Source organism: Nothoprocta perdicaria, unplaced genomic scaffold, assembly GCF_003342845.1.
Source record: "Nothoprocta perdicaria isolate Ctin4 unplaced genomic scaffold, notPer1 scaffold_250, whole genome shotgun sequence".
Classification (NCBI taxonomy): Eukaryota; Metazoa; Chordata; class Aves; order Tinamiformes; family Tinamidae; genus Nothoprocta; species Nothoprocta perdicaria.
Genome location: NW_020455478.1, coordinates 811,827 through 828,155, shown reverse-complemented (window position 1 = coordinate 828,155; position 16,329 = coordinate 811,827). Strand labels below are relative to the sequence as shown.

Here is a 16,329-nt window from a genome sequence, read left to right as displayed (position 1 = left end):
TCCTTGGGGCTGCCCTTACATGCTGTATGTTGCAAAACAGATGCAGTCTCAGTGACTTGGCCCCTGTTCTCAGTAAATCCTATACCATATTGCACTAAGCCAGTTTGGCTAATTTGTCTGCATGTAGGAGTTTGGGTAATTTCCTTTCTTGCATTGATTTCTTCGTGATTTTTGTTTCAGTGTTTATAAGGTGCCTTTGTGATGTAGCCACGTATATTATAAAAATACAGAAATTTAAGAGCAACATCCATCAGACCAAGATATCCCAGATTTCCTCCCTGTGCTCATCTGGCTGTTTCTCGCTTGTCCTCTGCTTTTCCACAAGAAAGTTGTCTGGGAAAACAGTGGAATCGATAGAGTAACTGAAGGTGTTTTAAAAAGTGAAGCAGAAAGCTTATTCAATACTCACGGACTCCCTTTTGAGTCTTTGCCTGTTGAGTGAAGTATTTTTGTATGTGCTTAATTTTTCACATATGAGAGCTTCCGTTAAAGGCTGCGTTCGTTATCTTTGATGAATTGGAGCTGGTGGAAAGAGGTTAGGAGTTCAGCTCTCTCACGGCATGATATCATTCAATGCACTAGAAAATCTCTATGGTATCAATGGGCCACTGAATTCTTCAAAGTTTAAATTGCTCAGGAGTGTTTTTAAGGTGTAGATTSACACAGGACACATTGCAGTAGGTCATTCATGAGGAGCTGAAAGTTGGCATTGTGACATCTCAGCCTCCTTCGCTGAAAGGAAAGATAATCATACCGCCAMGTGTAATTGATTTAAACTGCCATGGGTTATTTAGAGATCTAGCAAGGCCTCAGAGCTTCGTAGCTGAAGAATAAGCAGAGAAAGCCACGGCCGTGTTTGAACAGCTTTTTACATTCGGAGAGTGAGCAGTGACCGTTTCTTAACAGCCTTTGTGTTCTTCTCTCTCAGGTGCTGTATCCAGTGTGCCACGTGCGTAACCTCCTGCTCTGGAGCGCCGTTTACCTGCCGTGCTCTTCGCCCTCCACRCCTGCCGATGACACGTGTGCCCCATACCCTGTTCCAGGCTCCAGCCCTGAAGATCAGCCTCTGGGCAGGTGAGCCTAGAGCCCAGAAATCCAGTCCTGTAAAGTAAGATCAACAGAGAATATTGTGGGCTATAAAAAGGCGAATACTCACTGTGGGAGGGGGCTTGTCCTTATACGCTCGTTTGCGGGACTGTTCACCTGGCTTGCCTGAACATCTGCTTTCCTTCCTTATAATCTGCATGGAAAGCTGGGGTCCTGGTGTAACAAATGCATTAAAACAAAACAAAAGAAGATTAGCAAACAGAATTAAGTTCGGAATATTTTGTAGTCTTGTAAGATTCCCTATATCCTTGCAGGCTATAGTCGTTCATTAAGTTGAATTTTTTTGCTACGTGATTTCTCCTTCTTCTAGGTTGTTTACCTGTTTCTTTGCATTTTTTTGTAAGATGAATCTGAGCACATATTAAATGGGAGATGGGACCAGAGTCTTAAGTATTTGTGCCTTCTGGTGAGGGGGTTATTCTGGGAGTGTTTGAAGTCTGGTTAAATATATTTTGCTGATGGCAAAGAAAGCACTGAAGCAACTTTGCACTATAGAAGATCAAAGTGTGCTCCTATATAATACTTTACAAAATTTTACTTGTTAGCAGRTTGTTGCTGCCCTAACTGGGGGTGAGTTTCTAAATCATGGTAACTAAATTTGGCTTCTGATTATTTTTACCATTATAGGTTACCAAAGACAAGATCATTTGACAATCTGACAACGGCCTGTGATAGTAGCATGCCTACAACCAATCGACGTAGCAGTGATCCCAGCCTAAATGAAAAGTGGCAAGAGCACCGGAGGTCTCTGGAGCTGAGCAGCCTTGGTAACCCAGGGGATGATCCTTTTGATGGAGACAGCCTGGGCAAACAAAGCAGGGCTCCAGTTGGAGCAGAACTGTCTGTTGCAGCCGGYGTAGCAGAGGGACAAATGGAGAATATTTTGCAAGAAGCCACTAAAGATGATGTTGCTCTGGAGGAGCACCTACGGGGTAGTCTAGAGACAGTAGGTAAAGAGGATGAGATCGCCCTGAATAAGGAGAACAGAACTGAAAATCTGCATGGGCATGTCAGTGACATCTGTGAAAAGACTGAGGTGGATAAAGGTATTGTAATGAACAATCCAGTGTCAAATCCACTTTCACAAGGTGCTTCTGAGCTTAAAGGACAACCGGATGAGCATGCTGATCTCAGTAACATTATCCAGAAGTTACCTCAGGTGAGAGGACTTCCAACTGTTCCTTTGGAGAGTTTTGTAAATAGAGATGCTCAAAATAATATGGAGGAGGGTGTTAGCAAGCTTCAAGGAGAATCGGAAGGTCTGTATAATACACTGCAGGACAGCTTTCCAATACCTCTCACAATCCAGCATGAGGCAATCACTTCCAACATTGAAAGTTCAACCGAAACCTTAACAGAGAATGAAATAAATCAAGAGCCGATTCCTAAGGGCCTTTGCCGTAGACCTCATCTGATGGACAACAGTGCCGATGAWCTTTCTCTAACTATTGAAAATAGGCTGGAGGGGGAAAGCACACTAGAACTGCAAAAACTGGGAACAAAAGTAAATAGGACTTCAAGTAGCAGCAACACACACATCCCGATGCCTTCCCCTTGTGCCTTGCCTTTAGCTGAATGTAAAGAGGAGATTGTTTGTAACGGAGAGCTGGAGCCTGAGAACAAGGTGATAGAGAAGCCTCTGGGGTTTAGAGTTACCCAGAAATATCCTGCGACAAATGGACATTGCGTGAATGGAGAGGAGAGTCGGATGAAAGCTTCTCTGAGTCGGCAGGTCTCTGCAGCCAGCTGCAGTTCTGCTCAGTTTCACTTGAGGAACTTGCACCAGAAATGGATGTCTAGTCATCTTGGGAAGCAGCAGCCAGCCAGCAGCCCAGACCAACCTGCCAGGAGTCACCTGGACGACGACGGGATGCCCGTCTACACCGACGTTATCCAGCAGCGCCTGCGCCAGATTGAAACTGGGCACCAGCAGGAAGTGGAGACTCTGAAGAAACAAGTGCAAGAATTGAGAAGCCGCCTGGAGAGCCAGTTTCTGAACAGCTCCCTGCGTCTCAATGGTGATTATGGAGATGAAGTGGTAAGTGGCAGGGTGATTGAACCACTGCTGAAAACAGTGGGCCAGTTGGGCCAGGTCTGGCTCTCAGCATAATGGCAGCTCTTAGTTCACTAAGGCTGTGATTTTGAGGGAGCTTTATCGGGCTTTCTAAAAGTCTCAAGGTCATTCTGAAAAGGGCAAGCAGCTGATTGAACACATGGCAAGTGGCAATTAATGATGCCTGATATTTTCACTGTATTTCAGTGTGACCACTGATAAGGATTATATTTGCTGAGTTATATACTTGGCAGTAAGTTAGCACATAGTTGGRTGTGTTGTTGAATAAGGATGATCAGGGTGTCAGAGACACTTGTACTTGTGCAAGGGGAAAGATATTTTTCTGAAGATATGTCATTTAGTGGGACAAGAAGGCGGGACACACCTTTTGGCGTTTTGCACGCAAAGGGAAGGAAAGATGGAGCAGTGGTTCTTCTTTTGGCTAAAACATAACAATAAAAATCCCAAAAACATATAGTCACTGGCCTTATGCTGTTGCTTGAATGTAACACTGATTCAGAAAACAAGCAGRAGAGTGGCTTTTGACCACAAAGCAATTACATGGGTTGCTGCAAATTTGTTTTTCCAAAGGCTCAATATTTTTAAGGAAGAGAAAAGARGTGGAAACTGGTAGGCAAAGGAGAGGGAGATGAACATGAAGGGAAAGGTGAGGAGACTTAGTGAATTTTTCAAACAGAGTTTGCTTCTGCCTTTGTGCTGGAGCAGCAAACAGAGCGGTACCCTTGGGTCCTGAGCTTAGCTTTATGCTTAGCAAAAATATCCTTTTCCTACATGCACATTGTAATGTGCTCCATATGCCTGCAAAATTGGGGGGGGRAAAAAAGAGGTTTCCAAATTTGTTTCTCCTAATTTGTTGAGAAGTGGCAGAGGTGCTGAATAGTCCCAGGTACTTTGTCACGAGAGGGTTTCGGGGGCTCCTTGGCTGTTCCAGTTAGAGGCAGCAATGCTGATGTGAAGTACGCAGCCCTCCCCAGTTCAGTGCTCGGTGCAGGCATCCCTTTCAGACGAGTGTCATTGAAATTCGGTGCAACTTCTCGCATTGCAGGAGCTTGGATTCCTTGGGGAAATGTGGAGCTTTGGCTTAATTTATTATACTTTTGTTTTTTAAGGGCCTTCGCAAATTGTGGTGTAGTAGGGCTGGGAGTGAGATCACTTTGTCCTTTAGAAAATTCCAGTGTTTTAATGAATCTGACCTTTATCTCCTATTTCTGCCCGCGCTTGGGAGTAACAGAGTTTTCTTCCATAACTCCCAAGGTGCCAGTTCCTCAGGCACCAGCAGACATAGCCAGACTCTCGATCCTTTCATGTATTTAAGGGCTGGTGTAGTTTTATGTAGGTCAGTAAAAATACAATTTTCCGTGGCTGGGCTATATTGAGGCTGCATTATTCCCCCAAAGCTTTCTCTGGAAAAGGTTTGTTCTTAGTTTTCCATGTGAGGTTTTCGGGCTGGTATATGTTACTGGTATTAGTTCTGAAAGTGAAATAACCATGGAAAGGAAACAAGACCCTGAAATTGGAGCCACGGATAGGAGCTTTTAGTTCCCACATCACCCAATACGTTGCTAGAACTTAGTGCTAACACCTAGGTTTTAAACCCATTTCACCTTCCATCACACCATCATCAGAAGGTCAAGAAGCGACCCGTTTTCTCACAGCTCACCATTGCACAAACTGCTTCAGTTTGGAGCATTTGTAGCTCCTTTCAACATGGGATTATCCCTTTGCCACCACACACATTGTATAGAGCTTGCATAAGATCTTCCTGGATGAATCTAGTTTGCTCTTTCCTAGCAGGATACACCCKTTTCATTCCCCTTCACCACCATCCAGATATTATTTGCACGGAAGTGGGAATATGGCATAGTTCTGTTCAGCTGTGTTTGTTTGCCAACAGACTTCTATACCCGACTCGGAAAGCAATATGGATCAGAACTGCTTGTCTCGCTGCAGCACAGAGATTTTCTCTGAAGCCAGCTGGGAGCAGGTGGATAAACAGGACACAGAGGTACAGACCAAGTCCCTGTAAATCCATCATTCTTTCCTTCCRTAGGATGAGATATCTATAATGCAAATTGCACTCCTTCTTTTGGTCAGATACCAGTTCCTGTGAACTATCTCCTTTGCACTCGCCTGTCTCTCATACTTGGAATATTGGTACCTGTGCCTATGAGCCCTCTGCTATCAACTGTCTGGGAACTGTCTTTGTAAAGCTGCAGCGGGGAGGAAGAGCTAAAGGAGCCTTCCACTGACACATGCTTTGTAAATATTCTTGGCCTGGATGTTTTTGAAAGACAGAAAGAAATCAGGAAATTTGGCTTTATGCCTTTTTTTTTTCCTGTTTATCTCAGGAAAAATCAGGGCAGCTGTTTTCAAGGGGAAGGTTTCTCTCTTCTTGCTCTTTCACCATTGCAACACTCTGCTTGTGCTCTTAGAACAAATGTTTTGCTCGTGCTGTTTTGCTTTGACTTTGGGAGCTCCAGTGAGGTGGCCTTGTTTCTGCTGAAGCGATCTTGCTAAACAATGTCTCTGTCTTTTATTTCTCCCAGGTGACGCGATGGCTTCCAGACCACCTCGCTGCACATTGCTACGGCTGTGACAGCATGTTCTGGCTCGCCAGCAGGAAGCACCACTGCAGGTAACCTGTGTGTTGATAGAGGATAGGAGGCACTGTCAGGTAACAGGAAGGCGAGGTCAGGGCTTCAATCACCACTTCTGCTTTTAGACTAGGAAAGGGTTTTCTTTGGACATGTGTTTCCTTTGTCAAGGATGGGCTTCAAACCGAATTTCAGAGCGGGGGAACCATCTAAGCTCCTGAAGCAAATAAAGGAACCAAGAGCTTTGGGAAAATGGATCAGTTTTTCCTGTTCTGTTTCAGTACAATCAGGGTATATATTTCCAAAGGCATATTTGGTGTCTGCTCCACCCCAGCCTGAACATATCCAACCTTTTTTACCGTCAAAGTGAAGCTGCAGGCGGTTTGCCGTTTGCAAACACAGCTTTTTAAGGGAGTGGAAATAATAAAAATACTGATCTGTCTGCTTTGCATTGAATAGCATCTTTACTTCCATTCCTAGTTGAAATCGTTTTCCTTCTGTAATCGTTATTCTCTTTTCATTAAATTGCTTTCACAAGAGAATCTGAAAGAGACACCTACATGAAATAAAAGTTGCTGGATTATCCTTCCAAAATAKGTCACTCTCAGAGGCCACAGTAGGTAGTGCTGGTGGCGAGTGATAGCTGCCTTTTGATGAGACCATATTCTAGTTTAAGTAAGAGAATCTGGTTTCTAAGTTCCATTTTCAAACAAAACCTATTCCTAAATTGTGGACATCAGAAAATRATTTCAAGAATTATGATTTAGATAAATGGCAGTTTTCTCATTTTGATGCTCAATTGCTTTTTGAAGTTGCAGATGATAAAAGGAGCTTTCTTGGTTTGTGTCCATTTTATATTTTGCTCCATTTAGTCATCTTGTAAAGATAAACAAACCCAGAGGAGAGTGAGCAGAAGTTGAGCGTTTTTGATTTTTCCCAGTTTCCTGTCCAGTGTGTTTATACARATTTATTGAAGTGTGCCTTATGGCTTCAGGTGAAAACTAGAATTGTAAACATATGATATATACCTGAAGAATTTTGTAGGAATTAAGGTGATGCTTTCCTTCCTCCTCTTTCTAGTGGGTTTGTTTATTTAGTTATCCATCATGAAAAGTATCCCATTCAGCATTGTCAGCCTGCCTCTTTGCTTCATTGCATTGGCCTTTAGCATCTATATTTATATTTTCTAGGCCCAGACTCAGGAGAACTAGTACACAGGGACACCTCCGACACCAGGAGCAGTTAAAATTGTTGAAGAGTTTCAAGTTTTGTGGCAAAATTCCCTTACGTGGCTTTTTTTCTTTGACTTTCAGATGTCTAACCTGGGTTCAATAGGCTCTCCATATTAAGCCACTATCTTTTTTTTATGATAGAGACCAATAAGGAATAGTGTCATATACAACAACAACAACAACAACAACAACAACAAATTATACCTTACGTTTTCATAAAGCCCAGTGACCAATGGAAGTCTGCTCACTGCTTTATCTGAGAGTGAATAGGAGTTGAAAACCACATACTCTCTAAGGCCTTAAGAAGGATAAAAATACCCAGCTTCCTTCATTGCCACTATTTGCTTCCTTTGCTAGTTCCTCTCTGAGCTCTTTCTCCCCTCCTTGCAGGGACATTGAACGTGTTGATCAAATCTGGTGAGCATTTACAACAGCCTGTGTCTGTTGTCTGTCTCCGTTTTCTTGGTAACTTCTCCAAACTAACTCGGTCTATTCCCCACCGTTGTTTTTCACTTGCACAGAAGTGACTAGCAGTGATTTGGGGATGAATAGCACAACCCGTTGGGCATTTTGATTCACGGGGCTGTAAACAGATGTCTCCCAGAAGGCAATTTAGGACTCGACTTTTGATAGCCCAGTCCGCGATGTGTTTCACACTAACACTCACCATCATTCATTAATTTGAGTAACAGAGAATGCTTCACTGCTAACCAAAAAGAGATTATCCTTCAAGTTTAGTCATGAGGGTTTTGTTTGTTTGTTTTAAATTCTTTCCATTCTTGCCTTCACTGTAGGAGAAGTCCCTGTGTTTTTAAGCAGCTCTAGTGTAGCTTTGCTCTATTCTGCCAAAAAAAATCACCACTGATTTTTAGGAGTGAAAATACGGCGGCAGGAGCAGACAGGTAAAGCGCAAAGCTGATGAAAGGGTTAGTATTACAGAAAGGCAGCAGTGTGCCCTGGTGGCCAAGAAGGCCGGTGGGATCCTGGGGTGCATAAAGAAGAGCATCTCCAGCAGGTCGAGGAAGGGGATTGTCCCCCTATACACAGCCCTGGTGAGGCCACATCTGGAGCCTGTGTCCAGGTCTGGGCTGCCCAGTACAAGAGGGATGTGGAGCTGCTGGAGAGAGTCCAGCGCAGGGCTACGAGGATGATCAGGGGCCTGGAACATCTGCCCTGTGAGCAAAGGCTGAGAGAGCTGGGCCTGTTCAGCCTGGAGAAGAGGAGGCTGAGGGGGCACCTGGTCAATGTCTATAGATACCTCAAGGGAGGCAGTGAGGAGGAGGGGGAAAAATGTCTTAACAGTGGAACAGGCTGCCCAGGGAGGCTGTGGAGTCTCCTTCTCTAGAGGTCTTCAGAACCCGCCTGGATGCCACCCTGTGCCACRTGCTCTAGGTGTCCCTGCGTGTGCAGGTGGGTTAGACTAGATGATCTCTGGAGGTCCCTTCCAACCTTAAGGATTCTATGAGTCTGTGATTTAGTAAGAAGTCAAGATTTTAACCAAGAAAAGGGGACCTCATTTCCCAAAAGGAGAAAAGCAGTTCTCCATTGTGTTTTATCATCTCTATTTTTAATTTTTCAAGCATAGCAGAGGTGCACCCGGATAGAAGGAACTGAGATGTTCAGAGCTTTCCGCAGCTAGTGGGAGAAGAGTTATCAAACACTGTTCTCCATCACACATCAATAAAACATGCAAGAAAACAGACRCATGGTAGCAGGCTGGTGAACTACAGCAAGTAACTGTTTTAATTTTTCCAGTTGCTTTTTGACCTCGTTTGTCCAGTAAGTTTTTGCAGGATAATGATTCTTTTGGCAGCAAAGACTGAACTGCTTTTTGCAGGACCTGTCTGTATAGCACCTCATTGAGCTGTGTTCACTCCTGTTTTTTTCTGGCAATAATTTCTAACAGAGTCCTTAAGAAGACTTCAGAAGCACTGCAAAAGGGTTGTGAGGCTCCTAGGGCTAGGCTTGTCACTTTGAAACCAGGTGGTGCTGCACAGAGCTGAGGAAATCAGCCCACTGACGTGAGAAATGGGATTTCTCTTTGCTGATTTTCCCTCCACCAGTGGCCATCATCTGGAATTCTTGTCTCTTGGCAATAAAGGATTAATCAAAGCTGTTGGATGGAGGCAGAATTTTCTGTCAGTCCTGTGGCAGTAGCAAAGTTTTTCCAACTCAAATGATAACGGTACAAAATCCTGATGCCAAAGAGTTAATAAAAAGGGCATGGAGGTGAACGTGAAAAATCCAGGTCCCTGAAGTTCTGAGCTCCTTATGAAAATGGATGAGTTTTGGAAGACAGAGCCCTGCAGTGCTCATTGAACTAGCTGGATCAGYAGCAGGTTTTTGACAGGGGGTGCTGCAAAAGAAAATAATTATTTTTGAGATTCACATCTTCTCCTTGGCTCCTGCAAGGTGCATGTGCCTCCACTGACTGACAGCTGACAGCGTATGAGGCTGCTCACCCTGCTGCAACGTTACCACCATCCCTGCGCATGAGCCTGGCTGCCCATCTCATGGCTTCGCATGATCCTTGCTGGCTCTCTGTTTATGCAGAAGTGTGGGACTGCTGGGGCCCTGCCAAAGAGACTGTGTCRTTGGGGCAACAGGAGGATTGCATCTCCCAAAAAATGTGTTTTTTTTTGTTTTTCCACCTCTCCCGTGCTTTAAACCTCCTGACTTGAAAGAGACAGAAGAAAATGTCTCTGTGCTGATTCTTCCTGACACTCCCTTTTAGAAGTGCAAAGGAACAGAGACTTTTACCTTCTCCCAGGACTGCAATATCCAATATTGCTGTAATGCAAAGCTTGCAAAGTGAGTAGGAGCCAGAACAYGTGATTCCCACCTCCTGGAATTCGCGTTCCTTCTGAAGGAAGGCTCCTTGTTTGCTCACAAGGTAGCAGTGCAGGAGCGCTGTCATGCACCGCATGCAGTCTCTTATTTAGGGCATAGTAACTGCCGTGTTCAGGGGGACCCCTTCACACCACCTAGGTGTTTAGTTTAATTTTAGAATGGGGGCAACACCATCAAATTGCTACTAATATATATATATATATTTTTTTCCTTTCTCCTCTGTTCTTGACCAAAGGAATTGCGGGAATGTGTTTTGCTCCAGTTGCTGTAATCAGAAGGTGCCAGTTCCCAGTCAACAGCTCTTTGAACCCAGCAGAGTCTGCAAATCGTGCTACAGCAGCTTGCACCCGAGTAGTTCCAGCCTTGACCTTGAACTGGATAAACCCATCACTGCCACGTCAAACTAAAGCTCAAGCCTAGAAGGAACGGGGGAACGGCCGTGTTGACTCTTCCCCGGACATGCACRATGGATTGGTGCATTCGGTGGGAGGAGACCGGGAGGCCTGAGGAACCATGCACTTTGGAGCGTGGGGCATGGAGCAGTGCTCGGCAAGACAGAAATCTAGGACGAACGACTGGACTGTGGAATTCTCCTTTTCCAGTTATTCCCCGTTTCCCTTTCTGTCCTATTTGTGCGTGTGCATGTGTGTATGGATGTGTGGGTGCGTGGTGTGTGTGTGTATATATATAGTAATATATATATATATATATATTTGTTTGCTGGAAGATTGTGAAGTGGGAAGGGAGCTGGCACCCAAACCAGATCCATGCATATCCCACTGTTGAACTGTGTTGCAGACAGACAGTTGTATGGAGGAAAGAGAAGAGGGGAATCAGTCCAGAGTCAGCGTGCAAAGTGTGAATACGTGTAGCATCAATGCTAATGCTTTCAATCACTCCTGTTACTTCCAAACAAGAAACTGTTGTTTGGGAACCTGTTGCTGCTAGAAGAAATGGGAATCTCTTTCCCGAGAGAGCACTCTCCCTCTCTGTTCTCAGAGTGAGCTTAGTTATCCTCAACTGTGTGAAGGAAGACTCAGTCACAGATTTCCATACTCAGTGGCTCTGTATTTAACGATATAACCTATGTGTTTTATTGCTATTAGCCTGGTTAGCTGTGGCTCAGAGCGGGAACACCGGGACAACTTGGGCTAAGGAAAGTTGCGCGCTTGTTTGAGTGAGGTGAGAAGGGCACTGAACAGGCTGCCGAGCTGAAATTGGYTTTACACTGGCACCTCCGTCTGTAAATGCAATTCATTATTTAAAGACAAGTGGGAAAGTAGGAGACTTCAGACTGTTATCTTTGCCCCGTCTGTCAGATGGATTACTCGGAACGCAGAGCCGCTTCTGGAGCGGTGCGCTTGGCGCGGTTCCTGCCCACTGTGCTGCTGTTGATCAGACCTGCACCTTCAGGGCAGTATCCAAAGCGACTCSTCAGCAACTGTGCTGGGCTGGTATTTTAACTGGGCTCGCTCCATGAGAAGTGCACTGATGTTTGTGATATTCCTGGGATGCTTCTTCCTTTTTATTTTTATTTTTTTCAGTCTATATTCAGCATACTCCAGATAGGAAAATCCTGCCTGAGGATTAGAGACCTTAAATAAATCATGGATTCCTGTTCTTCTTTCTGTCCCCACCAGAGTCAGCTTGTAAAGTCACCTCATTAAATCATAAATGTCTTGAATATGTCTAAAMGAGAGCCTTAGGTACTCACCCCCTCTTCCTTTTGGTACAACCTGTTTAGTACAATTGGAGAAGGAAGAAATGCATATGWTAATACCCTACTTCCCAGTTTATTGCTGAGACAAAGTTACAACCCACTGTATCCTCCAGAACAAAAAATCCTGCCGGAAGATTTGAAAGCTTTTTCGAAGAGAAAAATGAAGCAAGGGTCGGGACAGGAGCTCTTTTCCTCAGTGCAGCGTCAGAATGACAAAGCCCAGAGTGAGTCTCATGCAGAAAAAAACCCTCTTGTAACATTTGTTCAATTGGATGGAGAARGAAGTGGCCAGGTAATTTACTTGTGATGTTTCCCACGCTCCTGGAGAGGATCGTTACCCTGCTGCAGCGGCAGCTGAAGATGTACAAGCCAAAAATGACTGTGCGGGAAGCTGGTTGAGCACAGCGGCCTCCATCCTTATGGGATGAGCAGCTGGTGGCGGGATCATCCCTGCTACATGTTCTGAAATGTTTTCTAATCATCGGGAGGAAAAGGCAAAGACAAAGATGGGGTGTGTGGTCAGAGATGTAGCGCTCTGAGCAAATACTTAGGTATTTGTTCCTAGAAGAGGGTAGTCAGTACCTGGAGCAGAGCTTTAGGCGTTAGGCTGTGAAGTAAAGCAGAGCAAGGGGAAGGGCGGGCGTACAGCTCCTCTCTCTTGGGCTCGTCCACTGAGGTGGGTGTTGAGAAGTTGGATTTTAGGAGACGTGGTAGCGTTTTACACACGGACGTGTGGGTTTGTGGTGCAGGCAGGCAGTCCAAAATAAGCCGCAGATTCTGCAGTTCCTAGTGACAGGTGCCAAGAGGGTTTGATACGGGTCTGGGGGGTCTGGGATGTACAGTGTGAATAAATGCTTGCAGCTCTTAGTCTTTCTTTGATCAATGAAGCACTTTTTTATTAATATTATTTTTCTTTGTATGTAAAGGAGGAACCAGTATCTCTCCATAGCTGTATATATATAACCCTTCTCTCCTAAAGAGAGTAAAATGCTCCTATATTTTTCTTTTTTTTTTTGTCAAAGCAAGAAGTAAATACTTTAGAGTTGTTAAATATATAAATAAAGTGAATAAAGTTTAGAATTTTGCATGGGAGCATTTGCTAACACACTTTTTAATTTTTTTATTTTTCTCTCCTGTCCTTGATAGGGGACACATTTGAGGTTCAGCAGAAATACCAAGGCCTTTGAAAAAGGAGGCTGCAGCAGTCCTCCTCTTGCTTTCTTTTCCGCGGTGTGTCTTTGCCAGGAGCAGCAAACCAGTGCTTCTCCACGCAGAGGAAGAAATGCTAAGCTTGGATTCCCTGCTGCAGCAGTGCCAGGGAAGGGGAGAAGACACAAGCCACCCAGCCCCACCAGGTACTGTCCTGCACAATCCCTAGAGTTTCCGTAGAGGCTGGAGATCTGTAGGGGAATCTGACCTTCCTCGGTACCTCATTTTTCTTTTTCCCCTGTAAYGGACCATCATATCTCAAGCTTGATCCAGTGATGCTGGCCCAAATGCAGAAGTAGCCCAGGCCATCCCTGCTGTTAGCACAAGCCCTGGCGTTGGGCGCAGCGGCCGCGTTCGGGGCAGAGCGGAGCTCAGTTTTCATTTGCACACTTTCTGCCTTATTCTCACTGCTGGCTGGTAGACCCAGGGCTCTTGGGGGGAACAAACCAGACTTGCTCAGGTTTCAAACCTTCAATCTTTTGCCAGAAGGCGGAAAACACAAGTGCTGGTTGTCCTGCAGAAGTCTCCTGCASCAGGATGTGATGCTTCTCGTATTCTCAGGGCTGCTGGCTCGCTTCCGCAGCCCACCGCGTGCGTGTCCGTCACCGAAGCTCATCTCCCTTCAGCCGTTCCTGCTTGCATGTTTTAAGTCAAGAGAAGGGATTTGTCCTGAACTCGCTTGTGCACTAAAGAGCTCCTTGAGCATTCCCGAGTTACTTTAGGTCAGGTGTGTTTTGATCACAAGACGTGGTGCACAGTTGCTTTATAATCTTAAGGTATTTATGTAATCGAATAATATACCAGTTTTTTGGAGAGGGCAATGATCACAGCAGGTGATTTATAGCTTTGAGGATAAAATGAAAAGCATATATAGTGTTGTACACTGCTAAGAACGTGCAAAGGAGTAGCGGGTTTTCAATTATACACCTGAATCTGATTTTATAGAGGTCCTTTCATACCTGAGTTAGCTCCAAGTGCTTTTTCAGTAACTCATTACTCTGCAGTGCAGTGACTGTAGACTTTATGTGCACACCGTTACTCACAGCCCTGGACATTTGCACTTAATTCTTGCCTAATTTCTGTTTGGCAACCGCTGAGCGCAACCCTGGGGCTCTCCTGGGCCGTGGTCAGGAGGAGTTAGAACACTTTTAATTCCTACRGAGTGCAAAGGATGGCCGTGCAGCAGCGCGAGCCAGGAGCAACGTCCTGCCGCCAGTCTAGCAGTGCTGCTAGAGGAACTCGCAGCTGGTGCTGCATAGAAATTCACTTCTTGGCCATCAGCTTCTCGTAAGGAACCTTTTTGAAACATCTCTTTGCTCTTAAGCAGCAGGAAATCCCCAAAGGGCAGCAGTGGTGTTGGCACGACATGCAGCTTTGGTGCTGTTTTACRTACTGCGCTTTCCTTCCCATGATCTCCTTAGGCCAAGGCGATTTGTACAGCTTATCAGGAGTCTCAGAAACAGGATTAGTGACTGAGAAGGGAAAAAGACAGTCTTTGAGAACCAGAAGTCCCCCTTGGCCTCAGGTAGGACAACGGCATCCTCAGCCTCTCCTTCCTGGTGGGACTGAGTCCATGACTGCTGTACGTGGGAGCAGGAATCGCTGAGGAGCGGTGACACTGTCGGGCTGGGCACCACTTAGCGAGGTTCTCAGCKAGTGGCGAACCCAACAAATGTGTTGAGAGCTGCTCGCCTGAGCCAGGAAGCCTCTACCCACAGGAGGAAGGCCAAGTTAGGAGGCTGCAAAGGTCAACATCACATGTGGGAAAAGAAAACCCACCACCACCACCAAACCTGCACTGATGCAGAGGTCATTTAATGGAAATGGGGCGTACAGAAATGTTATGCTTGTTCTCTCCATGGCCCTCTAGTAGATCACAAATTATTCACAGATAYCAACCCAAGGACTCGAGAGAACTTAGACGTGTCCAGAGTCAGGTGAAGGCAGTGCTAGTGTGGGTCATTCTGGAAGGAGATGCAGTCAAGCAGCTCCTGACACTGCTAGAGGAAGGCCAGTTCTCTGCCACTGGTTCCCATGCAGGATCCAGACTGGGCTCTGTGTGGGCTTCAGAGTCATCTTCAGTTACTCTCCATTGCTTGGCCTTGCTCAGAAGCGATTTTGTGGCATTACCTTTTCTGAGTAAAAAGCAAAAGCGGCAATATAGGCTCTTAAGGAACGTGAGTGAATGTGGTTTCTGTTCAGCGTGYGCTCACAGGACGGGGTATTTACAGCTGTGCTGCTGGGAATCAGGTTTGCTCCCAGTTGGGTTGGTTTTTCTTCTCTAAAAGGCCAGGCTGGTGACTCTCCTGAGGGCTGCTCAGGACCTTCACAGACCTAGGGACTGCTGGAGGAGCACGTGAGGTGTGCCAGGCAGCTCCGAATTCCTGGTGTGCGCTTTTTTTTTTCAAGATTTCAACTTGATTCTTTATCCAAGCGGGAAGCCACTAGCATGAGAGCAAGGAACTAGAAAGCAGAAATGTAAGATTTGAACACGGCCACATSTGTACAAACATTGTTCCAGCATCCACAGGCTATAGGGGCATCCTGTTTCCTGGACAGAGGAATAAAAACCTTCCATCTCTTCATTTTACACTCATCCTGCCAGCAGTGGAGCTCGGAGTGTTGCATTTTGCGATTTAAGATTACATACTCCTTGGACTTTTAAATTTTTTAAATGCTGCTAAAGTTTTACCTTACTATTTAACAGATATGTTTTTTAAAACGATTTCCCATAGTTATGTTATTAAATGATTTTTATCTTGCAGTGGCAACCAGTGATGCATTTGATTGTACGTTTTTTTTTTCTTTGGTGGAATTTGTATTAAAATGACATCTGACGTCTTGATTAATTACTTGGAAAACATTAAATGTTTTACAACATGCAAACCTATGAGAGCAGAGAGCTGGTTAGCAGCAGTATAAAGTGTTAGACCCTAGTGCTTCTTTGTTTGTAACAGCATTTATTCTGCTGTAGCCTCAGAGTGACTATTTAGATCTTAATAAATTGGTCATTTTCCTACACAGTGACAATTCTCCAGTCCCTCRTGTTTTCTGTATTCATACTTTTGCAGGCCTCCTGGTTGGTGGGATATATTTTTAGGCAAATCATAGCTTGTATATTAGGAAGAAGTAAGCCCAGTGATCAAAAAATGTGCGTAAAACTGAAAAGAAGAGGTGCTGGGAAAGCCAGAACTGGCAGCGAGTGTGGCAGGTATCACCAAAGCCCCAGACCTAGCAAGAAAGGAGGCTTCAAATGGGCGATAACCAGCTCTGCAAACAGCTTCAAAAGCTGGGTAAATACGGGTGGCTTTATGTTTTAACATGTGCAAGACATTTTTCTTTGACAGCAACCAACACGAGACTTTTTCCAAAAGCCAGAATTATTTATTCACCCTAAAGCCATGCAGCAAACACAGAGAAATGTGGCAACGAACAGCCCAGCAGTGCTTGGTCATGCTAACAGGTTTGTCTTTGCACAATTTGAGTGATGCTCAGGCCTTGCGACTCCCTGAGCTGGGGCAGCTGGGCCCGCTGAGCGTTCGC

At 45.1% G+C, this 16,329-nt stretch overlaps 1 protein-coding gene across 4 annotated transcripts in view; it reads left to right on the top strand.

The window, feature by feature from the left end:
- MTMR3 (myotubularin related protein 3) overlaps positions 1–10,534 on the top strand; it is a 47,036-nt gene extending 36,502 nt beyond the window's left edge. Inside the window, exons 15-20 of one of the 4 annotated variants that reach the window (XM_026040155.1) lie at positions 929–1,074; positions 1,735–3,145; positions 5,076–5,186; positions 5,728–5,816; positions 7,398–7,424; positions 10,093–10,534. In XM_026040155.1, coding sequence (XP_025895940.1) covers positions 929–1,074; positions 1,735–3,145; positions 5,076–5,186; positions 5,728–5,816; positions 7,398–7,424; positions 10,093–10,264 — 1,956 coding nt within the window. In that variant the 3' untranslated portion in view covers positions 10,265–10,534. The remainder of the gene's footprint in view (positions 1–928; positions 1,075–1,734; positions 3,146–5,075; positions 5,187–5,727; positions 5,817–7,397; positions 7,425–10,092) is intronic. The other 3 variants (XM_026040157.1, XM_026040156.1, XM_026040158.1) reach the window with 3 other exon arrangements.
- Positions 10,535–16,329: the final 5,795 nt, after the last annotated feature.